The 18410-nt window shown below is 48.9% G+C and overlaps 1 protein-coding gene across 5 annotated transcripts in view; it reads right to left on the reverse strand.

The window, feature by feature from the left end:
• Positions 1-488: 488 nt before the first annotated feature.
• The window catches only part of DAPK2 (death associated protein kinase 2), a 111965-nt gene continuing 94043 nt past the window's right edge, over positions 489-18410 (reverse strand). For 3 of the 5 annotated variants that reach the window (XM_090270742.1, XM_090270741.1, XM_090270744.1), the window contains 3 exons: positions 16282-16434; positions 15230-15275; positions 10750-13496 (listed from right to left, as the gene is read on the reverse strand). In XM_090270742.1, the coding sequence (XP_090126868.1) occupies positions 12888-13496; positions 15230-15275; positions 16282-16434 (808 nt within the window). In that variant the 3' untranslated portion in view covers positions 10750-12887. Of the gene's footprint in view, positions 628-2808; positions 2893-3011; positions 3102-10749; positions 13497-15229; positions 15276-16281; positions 16435-18410 lie in introns of those variants that run through there. The other 2 variants (XM_090270743.1, XM_090270745.1) reach the window with 2 other exon arrangements.

An 18410-nucleotide genomic window follows, 5' to 3' on the forward strand; every position in this document is an offset into this window, starting at 1 on the left:
CAATGGGCTGCTTTAGAAAGTCCAATATGTCAGTCAGCCTGATGTGCTGACTCCACGTGGGTTCCAGGAGGTCACAGGATTGGTCCCTCACACCCCAAGATTCACTTCACTCACTTGGCTTGTCCCCATGGGGGAGGCCTCTGTCCTCCTGGTATAATTATTGACCAGGCTGGTTCTGAACTCCCTCATCCTGTGAGGAAAACTGCCTGAGTCTGACCTTCACCCTTGACAAAATGTTCATTTACATTGTTTTCTTAAGTCCACACCTGCACTCCAGGCTCCAAGGCTGGCAGACAGATGAGAGCCCATTTTGTGGCGAATAGGAGCTTTGGGAACGCCACCCCTCCTCCACAGGAAGCAGCCACAGCTCCCAGAGTCTCCTGGCTCCCCCGCAAACTCTTCTGAATCCTGCAGGCCCATCTCTCTTGCAAAATGTTCAGGAATGAAGAATGCCTGGGTGCTGGTGACAAACAGGGACCAAGAGTCTGCACAGAAGGAAGGCCTGCTGGGCCTGGGCCTCCTCCGTGGTCACTGAGAGCCAGGCAGTTAGGAGGTACTGCTCCTCCTCCGGGGGTGGAGGGCTTTCCTCTGGGCGATGTCCTCCTCTGTGTCACTCTCGCAATTCCTCTAGAAAAAAAAAAAAGATAGAGAGAGAGACTCAGGGCGAGAGGGTCACAAGATGTCGGGAACGGGGCTGTGCTGGGCAACCTGGCCTGGTACACCTGGGCCAGGGGCCTGCAAGCCAGAGAGGTAGGAGGCTGTTGTTTCGTCCAGAGACTGGGTGTGGGTCAGGTAGGGGTGGGATGGGACCTGAATTGGGGCCAGACCAAATGCCTGGAGGCTTCCTTCCCAGGAGGAAGGAAAACAGGCAGAGCATCTGGGGGAACTGCGCACCAGGAGAAGCCAAATTATAACAATAATGAAAATTATATCTGGTGGCTGCCACGGGACAAAGACCACTTGAATACATGGCCTGTGGGCTGATAGGTCTCCTGAGCTCAGACTAGAGAGGAGGGTGGGGAGAAGGGAGGCACCCAGACCTCCCCAGCCTCTGATACCACACCCCCTCTCCATACTCTCTCTTCCTTGACTGGTTTAGGCAGCACCTTGAGCAAGCCTTGCTGTGCAGTTCTCCATGTTCATGAAAGAGGAAAAGAGGAAAGCACATTCCATGGCTAAACCAAAGCTGAAGCCCTGGAGGTCACACAGCCTTTTTCATTCAGGCCACATTGGTCTAGCAAACTATCAAAATTATTAAAAGATGTACTAATTCAGAAAGACTTAAGCACATTATAAAAATATCTGTTGTAAGCTGTTCAATTTTAATGCTTCCTAAACAAAAGAACCATTTTTTTTTTTTAAGGGAAGTCCCTTTGGGAAAACTTTATAATAGTTGTCTAGAACCCAATCCTTTTCCACTTGTAGGGTGAGCCCTTGAGCTAATGATGCTCAGCATTTGAGTAACGAGGGGACTATTTTTAAATGTTTACACAAAGACAAAACTTAGCATAGAAATTTATAATCCTTTCAATACTCTCTGGTCCTGTCTATGCATGGCCTGATTTATACCAGGGCAACTCAGCTGAAAGGCATGCCGTGTGCCTTCCCAGGGCCTTCTTGCCCTCCCCTGGCCTAAGCCACCTGGAAATCCAAGGTCAAGATCAACTTTAGCCAAATACATCCTGGACCAGGCCTGACTATAACAATAAAAATAGCTCAAGCTCTGCTGAATAGCAACTTTTTAGTGTGCGTCAGAGCCAAACAATAAAAAAGTAAACTGGGGGAAAGTCTGTCTGCCATTAACAAGGATTTTCAGGGGGAGGGAGTCCAATCCCTTTTATAGCAGATGAGGAAAATGACCAGGGACGGGACATGGTCTGGCCAAAGCCACACAGTTGTTTTAGTCCTCTGGAGCCATAAATCCTCAAGGCCTGGACAAGGGCAAGAATCAATAAGAGCTCAGGCCCTGATCAACATGGCTCAGTGGACTGGGCATTGTCCTGCATAGCAAAAGGTCACCAGTTCAATTCCCAGTCAGGGCACATGCCCGGGTTGTGGGCCAGGTCCCCAGTTGGGGGCGTGCGAGAGTTAGCCGATGTTCTCGCACATCAATGTTTCTCTCACTCTCTTTCTCCCTCCCTTCCTCTCTCTCTAAAAGTAAATAAATAAATTTTTTTAAAAAGCTCAGTCTGAAGAAAGAGGACCCCAGGATGTGTGTATATCAGGGAAGGGGGCAGGATTGGGAGGAACAAAGGGGCTGTACTGGGTCCTGGGATTCAGCCCAAATGCTTGTGTTGTGAGGCTGCTCAGGGCTGACTGCCCATCTGTCGCAGGCAGCTGCCTTCAAGCCCCGTCCTGAGAAGGCGTCACCTTCTGTTCCTGACCTGTGCCATTGAGACACTCCTGGGCTCCTCACCACCTCAGTGAGCAATGGGGAGCATCTGTCCATGGAGCCTCTATCAGCTGAAATACTAAGACTGCACTCAGAAGCACTGGCACTGTACTCTGAAGTCTACAGGAGTATTTTATCAACAATAATAACTGCTAATATGTACTGAAGGCTTGAGTGTCAGGTTCTAAGAATACGTCATCATTTGGTACTCACGACTACCCTATGAGGCAGGAACTATTGTTAACCCCCTTTTACAAATGATAACATGTTTTGGCCTCCACTAACCACACAGTGCAGAGGCGGGCAGGACCAGCAGAACTGCCTGGGAACAGTTAACACCCATTTGCTCCCCTTCATCCCTGAGCTCCCAGCCACCCGTGAACTCCACCCCAGAAGAGGGCACCGCATTCACCCACCAGGTTCTCCTCTGGCCTCAGGTGCACCTTCTTCATCAGGGAGCGGGTGAGGTGGTTACACAAGGAGACAATGCTGAAAGAGAGCTGAAGGAGGGAGAGAAAAGGAGCTGCCAGGTGAGAATGTGCACCGATACCCTGGAAGGAACCAGGACCCACATGGGTCCCCTGCACCCGCAGCCCCCCATCTCTAAGCCCTGACGCACCTTCCACCGCCTGCGGACATACTGCTTCTTGAAGTTCTCCAGGTTGACCACAGATTCCCTGCGCACCAAGGCTTGCTGGTTGTCCACGGGCTGGGAGACAAAGTAGAGCAGAGCAGCTGACACTGAGCTATGGACAGCAGCTGCCCCCTCTGCAGAAGCCCTGACCACTCTCCATCCTTAGCCTGACCCTGGAGCCTTTCCGTTGGGCAGGGCCTGCCGAGGGACATCACACTGAGGGCAACGTTTACAGATGTCTCAGCTACTTAGGAGATGCCCTTGGTGCCCCTGAGTTCTTATTACCACAGCCAGGCACACATGCAGGCCGGGATGGAGGCTGAGCTCCAGGAAGGGGAAGGGAGGGAGGCAGGGCTTTCCATCACAGATCACTTTGGGGAAGGGTCATTGTACAGGAGTTTAGGATGCCCACTATGCACTGGGCCTAACGGGCCTTAGGAAAATGGATGCCTTGCTGGCATACAGGACATTAGTACTCCAAAAATAAATGGAAAGAAACGGGGGCTTTGATGGAGGTCAGGAGGAAACAGAATGTGTAGCTGCCTTTCACAGTCTGACAGTCAAGGCTCAACTTAAATCCTGACTTCTCCAAGAAGCCTGGATGACTTCTCTGAGCCTCAATTTTCTCCTCTGTAATACGGGGACAATAAATAACGTTGTGTCACTGAGTTGTTTAGGATTAAATGAATGTGGGTATGTCAAGATGCTCAATAAATAACTATAAATTATTGATAACCTTCTCCATTCTCTCTTTTTAAAATTTATTTTATCTTAAAAAGTTTTATTTTTACCAAAAAACTAAATATATTTAATGTATACAATTTGATGAGTCCATTCCCTCTTGAATGCCTTCCATTTTGTAAATAAAACCAGGTTTTCCAAGATCAAGAGATCAAGAGGTGGGTTTTGGGGGTTCTGTGAACCTTCTAAAATGGTTTGTAAATTTTAGTGTGTAAGCTTGTCCATGAATATTCACAGCTGCATTATTTACAATACTCAGAAAGTGGAAACAACCGAAGAATGCATTCACTGATGATGGACAGACAAAATATGGTCCATCCACACAATGGAATATAACTCATGAAAATGAATGACGTGTCATCCATGCTACACTGTGAGTGAACTTTGAAAACACTCTAAGTGGAAGAAGCAGATACAAAAGGCCACATATTGTATGATTCTATTTACATACTATGTCCAGAATAGGCAAATTCACAGAGGCAAACAGTAGCTTAGTTTCCAGGGGCTGGCGAGAGGGCAAATGGGGAATGACTGCTAAAGGATATTGAGTTTCCTTCAGGGTGACAAAATGTCCTGAAATCATATAGCGACGAATGCTGCACAATCTTGTGAATATACTAAAAACCACTGAATTGTAAACTTTTAAGTGGCTGATTTATGAAATGTGAATTATATCTCAATAAAAAAAATTAGTGTTTATGTACAGATATACCTTTCTTCTGCAGAGTAGATAGCTTTCATCGATTCTCCAAGAACTCCGTGACCTCAAGAAATGAACTGCCCAGGATAATCCATAAATTCCCATCCAGCTCTGTTTTTCTCTTGGCTCCGACAGCCTCCTCACAGCAAGGTCTCATCTAGCACCTCAGTGAGTGTGGAGTGAGGGAGCTTATTGGTTCCTGCATGCTGATCTCGTCTCTTAACCATGCTTGTTTATTTTTCATCACTGTGCTAGGCACTGGGGGAGGCCTGTGCATGCTGCTGGCTCACACTGCTCTGAACTTAAAATCTCCGGGCAGGAGGCCCTTCCCATGTCCACTCAATCCCCTCCCTCCTGGAAGGCCTCCATGTGTTTCAAAGCGCAATTCAAATGTGGCCTCCTTTAAGACAATGTCCAAGACACAATGCCTCTCTCCCCAACATGACCAAAACACCTGTGAGCTCCTTTATTCCATATATCACATATCCCAGTCAGCTCCGCGTGGGAGTTGTCCCACTGGTGGGAAACAACTTGAGGGCACAGAATTGTCTTCATGTTTTTGCCAGTGTTCCTGACGCCACCTCCTCCCCACTCAGAGCATACAGCAGTGGGTGCTTAATAGTTGTATGTGAAATTGTTTCCCTGAGCTGCTGAAAAGACAAACTGGAATAAAATCCTTGGACCTGGGACCTGCTCACTCCTGCCAGTGAGAGGCTAGGCACCTGGATCAGCAGCCATGACACCATGACAAGGTGTCCAAACACAATGACTCCCCGCAGCTCTGCCTGGGAGTCAGCAGAGTTCTGTGGGGGTCAGAGGGGAGAGTGCGCACAACCTTGTCATGTGAGAGAAAATGAGAAAGCCAGGGGCGAGTCACCCTCCCAAACTGGAACCGAGTGGTTTGGACCAGAGTGCAGGAGGAAAGAAGGGAGGGGAAGGAGGAAGGTGGAGAGGGACCAGAAAAGAAGGAGAGAGGGGAGGGGAGGGGAGAGGGAGAGGGGGCACTGAGGGGACAGATCATCAGGTTAAGCTCTCCCAGCTCTCTCCTAATTACCTCTCAGCTGCTCTGCCACACCTGCAAACCCAGCCCTGGGTCTAGGTCTCAGCTGGAATGGAGACACAAGAGGACGAGCCTGCCTGGTCCTGGCATCAAAGCCTTTCCAGCAGCTTCCTGGCACTCTTAATGGAACTCAACATGCTCACCAAGACCCCCAAGGCCTGAACCATATGGTTCCTTCTCCAATCTGATTTCCTCCCACTCTCCTTCCTATCGATGTGGTTCTCATCACACTGGTCTGCTTGCTGGTCCAGGAACCCAAGGCCTCAGGGTTTTGCCCCGGCTGTTGCTTGTATTCACTTTGTCACTTTGTTCAGGTCCTTGCTTAAATGTCACCACCTCAGGGAGGCCTTCCTTGACCATCCCATATAAAGTAGCACCCCAACTGCTTCACATAACTCACTGTGCCCTATTTCTCCACAGCATGTCATTGACATTTTAGTCTGCATTTATTTATTTATTTTGTTAGTTCCCCTCCCCGGCACCTCCCAGCAACTGGTGTCTCCTTTCCAAGGTGATTTCCTCCCTCCCCCAACCCACCAAACATTTCTACCTCTGACTTCACTAACGTCTGCACTTCCCCTTGGAGCCCAGCACTTGCAGTGGACGCCTGCGCTCCACTTGGAGAGTCTCATGAGGCAGCATCAGTAGACTCTGGGAGGAAAGGGACCTCTTTTTAGCCAGTTACTCATGGGCACCCTTGCCAGAAGAGAGATGCCTAAACCCCATGGCTGTGGAAGGTCAACATGCAGGCAAGGGGAATCCCATTAGTGAGAATTCCATCTGCCAACTGGTCACAGCAGTGCCAGTGAGTGAGTGGAGAGGCCCAACTAAAATACTATCAGGTGGGACCATTCCCAGAGGCCATTCACGGGAGGTGATACAATTACTTCTTGGGTTCTGTCTTCATGCTACACAAAACAGCAAGCCCTTTGAGGAGGAGGCCACCCGGGGTTTAAATCTCTCAACCTGGCCTTTCCTAATCAATGGGCTTCCTTGGTTGCTAAGAGGCCTCCCAACTGCTGACACTCTCATCTAAGCCTTGAAGTCACAGAGATGTAAATTCTGCAGTGAAATCTGCTCCCAGAAGAAATATGGCACTAACACTTATGATTAAATTGGGAGTATTGGGGGGAGGGGAACGGAGCTATGTTCTGCCTTCTCTTGACCTTCACCCCCACCTCTCTGCAAACAGACACTGCCCACCTTCCTCCAGCCTGTAGTCCCTGGGGTTCCCAGAGTTTGGCAATTCTGACCAGGCTTCGAGGAGCATGTTTGGTGTCTCAACAAAATGTCAGGGAGGCAAGGAAGACAGAACGCTGTGGCTGAAGTCAGGTTTTGTTCTGTAGGTGCAAATGCCTTTGAAAAGCCCAGCGGGGTGTGCCAGGTCAGCACCGACATCCACTGCACAGGGAGATGAAGCAGCAGCCATCCTCCCGGCAGAAGAAAGGAACCCTGGCTTTTCAGAAGAGGCACTGCAGAAAATTTTCTCTAAACACCAGGCCTCCTCTAGAAACTGCAAACAGATTGCAACTTTTCACACCTCCATCTGTGCCATTTCTCCAGCCCCATCCTCCACCAAGAGCCAGAGACACCTGAGCGCCCACTTCCCTCTTCTGCCCAGGTCTGTCACTCTAGCCCCCCTCCCTCCCCGATCTCCTTTAATGGAGTCTCTCCATGGGTGGCCCGTCCATTTCTCCCTTTGCTGGCTGTTCTGCTGGCTGAAGCCTAACCCCTGCTGGTTTCACCTCAGCTCCTGAAAGGAGCTCAGGATTCTTACAGGTGCCCGAGTCTCTGCCTCCTTATAAATATGGGGTGTGTGTGGGGCTGGGGAGAAAGAGCCACACAAAGGATGTGTCCCTGCAGGTTGTCCCTACATGGAACAAGTCAATGGGAAGAGAAAGGAATGCCCTTTTCCTTGCCTGACGTGGTCTCACTTTTCTGAGTCAGGTCTCAGCAGGGATACACTCTCACTTTTTCTCCACTCTCCAGGGCTTTCAGTCTTCTGGGCAATTTCTCATCCCCAAGAAAAGCTTCACAATCTGCCCCTCCCATACTGTTACAGGAGACAGGATACTTGAGAGACAAAACAACCAAATGCCATGTGTGGACTCTGTGTGGATCCTGATTTGAACAAACCAACTGTAACAGAACATCCTTGAGACAAGAGGGGACAATTGAGTATAGAATGTGTATCCAGATGCTGTTAAAGAATGATTCCTGATTCTGTCAGGTGTGATTGTGGCACAGTGCTAACATTCAAAAGAAAAGCCCTTACCAGAGATTCAAGCTGGAGAATGTATGAGTTAAATAAGTCTGAATTTGCTTTAAAATACTCCAGAAAAAGTAGTGGTGGAGATGAATGAGAGAGGACTGGCCATGATGTGCTCAAGGTTGAAGCTGGAAATAGGTAGGTGGAATTCACTATACCATTCTCAATACTTTTGGGCAAGCTTTGAAAATTTCCCATAATAAAAAGTTTAAAACAAAAACTCTCTCTTTTAAATCTCTGTCACCTCCTTCTCTTTAATCTCCATTTCACAGCCCAGGTTCCTGGCCCCTATCTGGGTTTATCCCCATCCCTCCAGATTCTACTAGGCAGCTTCTCCACGATGCTGCAGTTTGGGGCTGGGGAGGGGTGGATGTGGAGCATGTTTCTGCCCTTGGCCTCCCCTTGTAACTTTACTCAATCAGAATTCATCTCTCTCCTGTTTTCTAGAATATTAGGTACCTCTCTTTTACCACTCACCACAGCCTTTCCCATCTCTCAGTTGGTTAAGCCCCCATTTGTCCCACCCACTGAGTCTTGCATTCAGGAGTTGTCTTGTCCTTATCTGTCACCTTTCTCCAGAGCCAGAGCACAATCAGTGTTTGTTCAACTGAACTGGCCCCTTCTGTTCCTCAAATATGCCCACTGCTGGGTTTCTCCTCCAGGGCAGTCTTCTCCACAGGCCAAGAGTGTCACAGACAAAGGAGAAAAGGCCCTTTGGTTCCACAGGCATTAACAGCGGGGATGGTATCTGGGCACAAAGCCGCCACATGGTCTGACTGCACCATGTGATGGAGTGAGGTGGGAAACCACCGTGTTTATAATCACCTGTCAGGGAGGGTGGGCTGTGCAGGGAGGGGATTCATGGAGGATACTCTGGTCAACTCCGGCTTCTCTTATCATTATTAGTCTGCCCCACCCCTTTATTGCCCACCCCCTGCATCTGCAGAATCATTGGTAACCCCCACCCTTTCCCAGTGCAAGAGGAGTAATCATGTGCCATATGGATCTGCTTCAGAGCAGGGACAGGGGGTCGTCTTTCCCAGGAGCTGACTCTCCAGCTTCCCTGGGAACCGTTATTCAGGAAGATGTCACACACTCCCCCTCCCCTCCCCCATAGTCCAGGATGGCATTTGCACAGAGCACAGCGGCTAACCTTTCATCAACAGCCTGGTGGATGAAAAATCTGACAGCAGATGGGTCTGCCCACAGGGCAGTGCCCCCAGGCCTTCCTCCCTCCACGTACCAGTGCCAGGGACACTCAGCTACTAAGGACCATCAACCCTGCCCTGCCCTTGACCCTGCTGTTAAAATTCCAGCTGGGGGCATATGGAGAGAAGGTCAGCAGGCCCTCTGGCTGGGCCCCCTTGGGTTCTCCTCAGCGTCAGGTTCTGATGCCAAAGGGTGATGCAGGTTGGACTGGCCAGGTGACAGGGAAGACCACAGTCTTCTCTGATGTCCCTGAAAGACTTGGAGGGCATTTCTCAGTTCACCTCGATTTGTCTTTGGAAGTTCTTAGTACAGAAAAGGATCTGTTTATAAAACATCTAAATGGCAAATCTTTACTAGTGACTGGACTTGAACATAAAGAGGACAACTGCCCTCTTGCAGTCCTGACTAGCTGGGTGACTTTACACAAGCCCTGTCCTGTAAAATGCTATAAAATAAGGGTTGCCGGTGGTTCACCTCGGGGACTTCCCAGCATGCAGAGTGCATGGCTGCTGCCACGATTCTAAAATAACCACTTCTCCCTCCCTCTTCCCAGCCTCCCTCATTCAAATCATCATCAACATCTTACTCATTTACTGCATTTTATTTTGATATTCACAGGAAAGTTTCCCCTGAGTTGCTCAATCACGGGCCTCCTTTCCTTAGGAAACCTGGCTGTGTGAGGTCAAAGTCTGTTGACATGGCCAAAGGACCTTTAATATTTACAGTGTCATATGCCACACGAGTACACCGTGTACTCTGACAGAACAGGTAAATTCTTGGAGAGATTGCAGATGGGCCATTTGTCCCAGTTCTCTCAGGCAGGACATGAACAGCTTTGCCACCTTCCCTTGATTCCTAGATGCACATTTTTGGATCTCTGAAACCAGGGCTTTTCTCCCAGTCAATGGCATCGTATCATAACTGTCGGTCTGAAGTGGAGGCAGGTGTTCACGCTGCTTCTGCCAGCCGTCAGGGCCTCCCATCCTCAGACTGTCTGACATGAGATTCTCTACTTGAGGTTCTTCTGGGTCACACTGATTGTGCCAATTCAGAAGGCATGAGGACCACCAACCTACTGTAGCCCCTGTCCTCAGGGGAGGGTTTTTCTTCCCGCCACCTAGTGTCGAGGTTGGGACACACATGTTCCCTTGCTTTTCCTTTCTCTCGGTGGCCCTTTCTCTTGGCGCCTGTGTCACTTACCCTGTCTTTGAGGGAGTTCTAGCTTTGTGTGTGAGGGATCTCCTACTGGACTTCCCATCTCGGGCTTTTTATCTGTCTTATTTTTGGTACATAAAATAATGATGTGTCTTATATTAGGTGAAAATACGGCTTCTTATATTTGATGAAAAAAGTGTCTGTTACAAATATTATACAGTAGTCCCTCTCTATATCACGGTTCACTTATTGCGGCCTCACTGTATCACGGGATTTTTAAAATATTTATTTAATTATTTATCGCGGATTTTTCGCTATATCACGGGATTTTGCAGTACTGTATACATATGTTGTTAAAGTTAGATAGGTTTAAGAGTGTAGAATATGTTTAAGAACATAAGTAGTGTTTATAAAAGTGTGGAAAAGGTTAATAAGGGAGTGGGGAAGGTTAATAAGGGAGTGGGAACAGTTTTTAAGTGTGTGGGAAGGGTTTATAAAGCCTTAAAATATATATAAATACTAAAATAAATGTAAGGTTCCTACTTCACAGATTTTCACCTTTTGCGCGCGGGGTGGGGGTGTCGTGTCTAGAACGTGATACCCATGATAAGTGAGGGAATACTGTATATGATATTTTAAATGATCCAGCATGCTAATAGAAAATGAGGTAAGATTTTGAAGAAATGGTTTCATGGGATCAAAATCTCATGTCTTGTCCTAAACCACTTCCCATCTGTGCTGCTCACTGGTCATTTCCCCCCAGCACATCGGGCCATCACCAGCTGGGCACCCGTCATAGGTCCCATGACTCCTGGGATAAAGGCAGAGCTCTTTAACATCACATCTACATAATACCTTATTCTCGCCCCTCCAGCTTTCTGTCTATCTGCCTAATTTCAGCCTCCCATGCCCCCTCCCACCACAGAGCCCTGGCAGGCCGGCTCTGTAGGGAACAATTCTTTCTTTCCAGTTTGCCTAGCTAATCTCTGCTCCAGCATCACCACCTCACAGACGCCTTCCCTGACTAGATCAAACCCCACTGCAGGCCCTGGCAGTGCCACATACTTCTCTTTCATAGCATATGTTCCAGCTGCAGTCCTACCTTTCTAGAATAGAATGTTCTTGACTCATGTTGGAATTGTTCGCTGGACTGCAAACTTTGTTAAGGCAAGAAACATGCCTATTTTCTCTTAACATTGTATCCCGAGTGCCCCTCCAACTGCCTGGCAGTTGGTAAGTGCTCAGAAATTATTTGTGAATGTATGGTTGAGTGAATCTGAGTAAAATCTGCCTTAGAAGCAGAGAGTGGACTCCTGGAGCCTGGGGCAGTTAAGAGAAGCAGGAAGAGCAACAGACTTATCAGGAGACCTCCACTTTCACCACTATTATGACCTTGGGCAAATCACATCTTCTGTTTCCTCATCTCCAAACTGGGAATAACATTTACCCCACCTCTCTGACAAGGGTGTTTTGTGAGTCTGTTAAGACACTTTGAAATGATACATCCCCACCCCCAAGCTTCTAGCACAGCGCTAGGCCGGCACTGCAGGCTCTGTCTATGAGCCAGGTGACAGGACCCTCCTCCAAGAAAAGGGTGATAAGATCATACAGTCCTTGGAGACTGGGACATGTGCTCAAAGCTTGAGGTCAAGAAGGGACCACTTAACCTGGTGCTTCCCAGTCTTAATGTCCACCGTCTTCAAAAACTCTCATGGAGTTTCTCAGACCTCTCAGGGCTCAATGGCCTGAGTGCGCAGCCAGAGGGGGAAAGCTGGAGAAGGCTGAGATGCTGCCCCGTCCTCCTGCTCTGGGGCAGACCTTACGGCAGGCACAGGCTGGAGAGGAACCATGAACTGCGCCCTCTAGGACACACTTCTCCGGACAACCATCTGAAGGGAAGAGGCATTCTACCTACACCAGGCGGAACATGTGAAGTTGCTCATTTCACCTCTGGGGTCTGAACTTTAATATTAAGGTGAATATTTACAGCAAAGCCTCACAGTTTCTTCCCATATACCTCATCTTAGAGTCAGGCACCCCGAGTTTCTGTTTCATGTGTATCAACTAGCTATGAAAGACCCTGAGTAAATCATTGTCCCTCTCTGAGTCACCATCCTCATTAGTTACATGAAAGTAATAGTAACAGCAACAATAATGCCACCCACCTTTGTGTCTCACAAAGTTCTTTTAAGGATCAAAAACATAAAGATCAAAGATGTAAGTGCTTGGTAAGTGATGTCAATGCAAATGAAAAGAGTATTTTCTCTGTGTGTTTTAAATTCCTCCTCCCGAAGCAGGAAAGCACCAAAAGTCGACATACTGTCAACGTGGTGAACTCAATATTACCCAAGATCTGGAACCCCTAAGGTATATAGGCGAGAAGTGAAATGTGCACAAATCCATGATCACAAACCAGGGATCAAGCATCTCCCCAGGGCCAGCCGCCCTCCCTCTGGAGAAAGATACATTGAAGGGTGTTTGTTCTCAGTTGTTTGAACAGCTTGGCTGCCCTGCCAGCCTCGCTCCCAGAAAAGCAGGTTGGTGAGAGGAGGAGCAGAATGACTAACTCACTAGCACTTCTGTGGTTCTGGATTCTCTGAAGGGGTGGAAGGCTATGCACACTGCAGACACCTCCCTGCAGGATGATTCTAGCTGATGCCCAGCAGGGGGATCGGGGACAGGCTTCTGCAAGCCACCCAGAGGGCATTACTGATTAGATTCCTGTGCTCAGAGCTTCAGGCCAGCAAGGACTTCCTCGCCGCCTGATCTGTCGTGCAGCGCCACTAGGGGCTCACTGGTGTCCCTGCAGAACCCAGAGCCCAGGCCATCCGTGCTGCCGCTCTCCAGCTGGCAGCTTCCCACCAGTTCCTGGATCCACTGTAGGTCTGCTGAGAGCTCCTGCCTCAGAGCTTCAAACTGCACCTGCAGACGGTCCAATTTCCTGGCCACGCTTCCGAGGCTGGACACTGTGGTCTGGATGTCTTCTCGCAGGAGCTTCTTCAAGGACTCCACTTTGCGGAATTCGTACCTGAGCTGGGAGAGGTCGTGCCGGGCACTCTCGCTCTCCTCTCGGTACCAAGCTTCCTTCTCATTGAAGATGGAGACCAGGGCCTCCACATCATCCTGGATGGTGTCATGGGCCCCTGCCAGGGTATGGCATCCCTGGTCTACCCAAGCCACGTCCTCTACCACATGAGCGAAACGCTCAAAGTTAATGTAGGTATTGTTGGGAGGCATGCTTGAATGGCATTTGAGGGTGTACTCTCTCAGGTGTTTGGTCTTCAACTGAGTGGGCTCTGCCTTCCGCTGTTCTGGGGCTCTGTCTTCTCCTTTGGACTGGCGGGCGTTTAGACAGAAGAGCCAGAGTTAATTTGATACCTGCTCCAAAGGGCAGTCTGAGGCGGAGGCACAAGGCACACGAGCAGCCTCTTTGGCATTCATGGCATGCGTCAGGCCACATGGAGGACCAGGGTGGGATGAGCACCCCTACAGACCATAAGCGAGGCCAAGGAGTACAGGGGTGCTGCCTGCATGCTCACTTCAGGGCAGGGTGGTCCACGGCCGTTAGAGGGTCTTCACATGCATAGCATTTAGGGGCGGTCGCACAGACAAGCAGGCTGAAGCCAGCCTCTGCACACGTCCACTCGAGGGCAGGAGCGCACAAGGCCACGGCTGACAGAGCCAGTCGGCTCCCTGGGCCTTGGCTACGCTCGGCAGGCTGAGCAGGGATGCAGCCCAAGAGACTTGCTGGCTCTGAGCCCTGAGCCCACCTCAAACCTGGAGGGCCCTTGGCCTTCTCTACCCTTCAATGGGCAGAGGAGCCCGGCCTTCTCTGGAGCACTCCTGCCCTCCCCACTCTCCGTCTTCCACAGGCGCCCACCCTTCTCATCTGTACCCTCAGGTTGTCCTCGCCAGCTCTCTAGTTTAACAGTTAAAGTGAGGGGGTAGTCCGGCCACGTCCCAGGAGCACACATCTGCTCAGTTAACAGAACTACAGTAGTCCCTCTCTATATTGCGGTTCACTTATTGCGGCCTCACTGTATTGTGGGATTTTTAAAAAACATTATATGTAATTACTTATCGTGGATTTTTCACTATATCGTGGGATTTTGCAGTACTGTATACATATGTTGTTAAAGTTACGTAGGTTTAAGAGTGTAGAATATTTTTAAGAACATAAGTAGTGTTTATAAAAGTGTGGAAAAGGTTAATAAGGGACTGGGAACGGTTTATAAGTGTGTGGGAAGGGTTTATAAAACCCTAAAATATATGTAAATACTAAAATAAATGTAAGGGTCTTACTTCACAAATTTTCACCTATCGGGGGGGTTCTAGAACGTAATACTCATGATAAGTGAGCGAATACTATAGTAGGGCCAGAGCCCCAGTCTCCTGATTCCCACCCTCCCAAAGGGTTTTGCATAGCGCTTTACTGTGACTAGACAAGACCTTCTGGCAGACCAGCAGCTGGAAGCACAATTATAAAGCAGGTTAGGCAGGGAGTCACCTTTGCGCCGCTGCCCTCCTTAGAGGGAATGGAATTGCCCTAAGAGAGCAGCTGCCTCTCTTCCCCACCAGGCCCCCATCTCAGCCCTGTTCCCCAAGAGCTGGTAGTGCCTAAGGAAGCCAGGTGACTGGTTTATGTGTCATCCTTTCCCCAGAGACCCCAAGTCAGAGGAGCTCTGATTACAAAATTGAGATTTTTTCATTGCCATCAATCTCTCTCTTTAACTGGGGAGCCCTGATTCCTGCTTTGAGAATGACAGTGACAAAGGATCCGACAAAGAACACTTTGTAAGATGGCTGCCCCCGCCCCCCAAAAAAGGGTTACAGCTGAGGTTTGTGAGGTTTGCTTGTCACCTGAACCCATGAAATACACACTTAAACCTATCAACCTATCGAAAGAGCCCCAGAACCTTCGGAGCCCCAACCAGCTTTCATCTGTGCCCATGTGTTAGCATTTCAAACAAAGGCCTTTCTGGAGGCCTCTGCATTTGGCCACCCCAGCTGAGCCCTGGCGACAGAGCAGAGACCTTCCTGTTCACTGGAACGCATCACTGTGCCCTTACCGTGATCCAGGGGTGCCTGAGAGCCTCTTGGATTGTGAGCCGTTTCCTGCAATGGAGAACAGAAACTGCGATGAGTCATGAGGACAGACGCTGAGAGCAAAGGGCTTCATTCTCACTCTTCTTGGACCTGCACTTTGGCATTCTTTGGTCACTGCCATCACGCCAGAGTAATGGGGGATGCAGAGATGCATGCGGAACTGGCTGAATTCTCTGCACGCCAGAGAAAATGGTCCAGGGAGACTCCTCTAAGAGTGACATCACATAAACCTTCATTTTCAGTTCCAAAATTGAAGGGCCTAACGCCACACCATACAAGAGTCTTAAGTGCTCTTTTGAGCTTCCAGCTTTCCAGTGCTATATCTTTGGTCTCTGTTTTTTTGCCTGTCTCCCATATCCCTTCTCTGCTCTGCCCTTTTTGAACCTACCTAGTGCTACCCTTGGATGGAGAAATCCAGCTCCTGTACTGGAGAGGACCCCACCCTGGCTCTCTCCGATGTCTGTAAGGCGAAGAAGACATGACCTTCTAGAGTTATGTCTCAACTAGGCCATGCTCTGGGCACCCAACACCTTACCATTCCCTGCCCATCTCCTGCTGTGATCCCACAGCCTCAGAGCTCACCCCGGGTCCTGAAGAAGGGGCAGAATTATCATGTCTCCTATTCTCCCACATATTGGCCTCTCTGAACTCACCTCCCCTAACTCCCACCTGAATTGGCTTGAAAACTGCTGCTTTCCTTTCCAAATTCTAGTTCTAGGTGTCTTTGGGACAGACTGCACAAGATAATGAGCCCTAGAGAAACCCGGACTGACTTCCAAATACACACAGACACACATCATGCACATACACACAGTTCCCTGCATTTCAAATTCAAGCAGGAAGACTTGAGCAAACAAGATGAATGCCAGACCACACTTCTCAGCACCTGCCCAGATTAGACCATGATGGTGCAGATGACAACAGCTTGTGACAAAGTGGGGACTGACCAACATGTCTTGGGGCAAGGCAAAAAGATCAGAACCTGAGAAGCTCATGCCTTTCTCTGTCCTCTTACCGGGTCTCTTTAACCAGAAGCTTCTGAATGAAGTCCTTGGCCAGCTCGCTGGTCTGGCTGAAGAATTCCTCATCAAAGTCGTAGCTCACTGCTGTGATATTTGCCAGCGTTTCCTGCTTCGTGTCTCCCAGAAAAGGGGATGCTCCACTTAGGCTGAACACACAGAGAGGGAACACATGACTATAGGAAAGTAGATGCAGGTGGGGAGGATGGACTCAGGGAACGCTGATTCATACTGTTGCAAGGGGTTGGGAGGCTCCCAGCAACAGTGCCTGACCCCTCTGGGTAGCCAGTCAGCAGTCTTTTCAACTGAGTCCAATTCAATACCCTTTATGGAGCTCCTACTAAGCACTTGGCAGAGAGAAACTGTGTCTTCAAGACTCGAAAGAGGAGGAGAGAGAAGCACAGCAGAACAAAGCAGAATATAATAGAAGGCCAGACAAAGGACTGTGGGAACACAGGGTGGAGGGGAGGCCCACAGCAGGCTTCTTGGGGGAGTTGAAGAATCAATGTGTCTTGAAGAATGAGGAGGTTGTCAGCAGCCAGAGAAGGAATAGAGAGCTCTTCTAGGCTAGGGAGCCACTGAGCAAAGCCTGACAGCTGTGGAAGTAGATGGGCCATTAGGGACCAGAAAGGGGTATGAGGCTCCCTGCAGGGTTTGTCAAGGAGGTGTCATTCAGTGACTCCTGAATCTACTCTCAGTTGCCTATGGGAAGCCTCCACCTAGATGTGCCGTTTTCCCAGAAGTCACTGTGCCCAAACTTGAGCTCCCTGACTTGATTAATAATGTCACTTCACAGATGTATCCAAGCTGGAAACACAGGGGCCACCTCTGACTCTTCCTTCCATTTCTTCACCTCATCTAACTGGCCAGAAAGTTTTGTTGGTCAAATATCTCTTGAAGGTCATCCCCACCCACACTGCCATTTTCTTAGCGCGGTGCATTGGAAAATATTTGATATTTCAGTCTTTGGTTTGAATCCCAGCTCTGTCACTCATTATCTGGGTGAACCTAGGTAACTTACTCAACCTCTTTGAGCTGCAGTTTCCTCATCTATAAAATGAAGAAAATAAAAGTCTCCACATCACGTGATTATTGTGAAGAGTAAATGTATATAAAATGCTCCATGCAATCCTGGCCCATATTAAAGCCCTGGAATTGATGGCCATTATTATTGTCACTGTTAGAACACAAAGAACCTTCTATGACTCCCCATTCTCTATAGGATTGCATCTAAACTCCTGAGCATGGCATCAAAGTTGGTCCCTACTATATTCTCAGTACATTTCACCACACTTAACACACTAACTGTTCCCTTCCTTAGCAGGACAGCCCTTCCTTCCCTTTATACCTGGAGAATTAACCTCATTCTGTATAGTTCAGTTCAAATCAAATCAATCAACCAATCACTCAATCTCCTCCCACTCTATGCCCACCATTAAACCTTCTGAAGCCCCAGCAGACCATTGCCTCTCCCATCTGTGTCTCAGAGGCATGGCTCTACCTCCACCACGACCTTGGTACCACCGGATGAGAGTTAGTGATCTGGTGCTGTTCCTCACCCCACCCCAACACAGGGAGCTCCAGACAAGCAGGGAAGACTATCACATAACTTTCCCAAGTGCCTGGCACAATGCCCACCATGAAGCAGGGACTCAAGAAACTGTATGAACTCAAATAGCTGTGAGAAGACTCTGTGTCCTGTGCACACTGGAACTCTTTAACATTTCAATGGGAACCAGAGTTCTGAAGAAATCAAAGTTTCTAGAGCTAACATGTGAATATTCTGGCTTTGGTTTGAAACTATAGAGCAATGCATAAAATTCTCTCTCTTTGCATCAAATTTCTCTGGGGCTTTTAAAATATATTGGTGCCCAGATCCCACCCCTAGCAATTCTAATTTAATCTGGGGTAGAGGATGGAGCCTGAACCGTGATGGGTAATAAAAGGTCTAATGTGCAGCCACCGTTTCGACCCTCTGCTGCAGCTCAAGGGGATCCCCCACATCATACAGAGCGCCCAGTCCAAGTACTGCTGGATGAGTCCGAAAACTGGTTTACGGAGTGTTGAGAGAATGATCCCCTCAGCTGTTGAGTCTGGCTGTGTGCTGACTCTTACCCAGTGTGCC

This window comes from Furipterus horrens, unplaced genomic scaffold (assembly GCF_987537825.1).
Source record: "Furipterus horrens unplaced genomic scaffold, mFurHor1.1.pri manual_scaffold_3, whole genome shotgun sequence".
NCBI classification, from domain to species: domain Eukaryota; kingdom Metazoa; phylum Chordata; class Mammalia; order Chiroptera; family Furipteridae; genus Furipterus; species Furipterus horrens.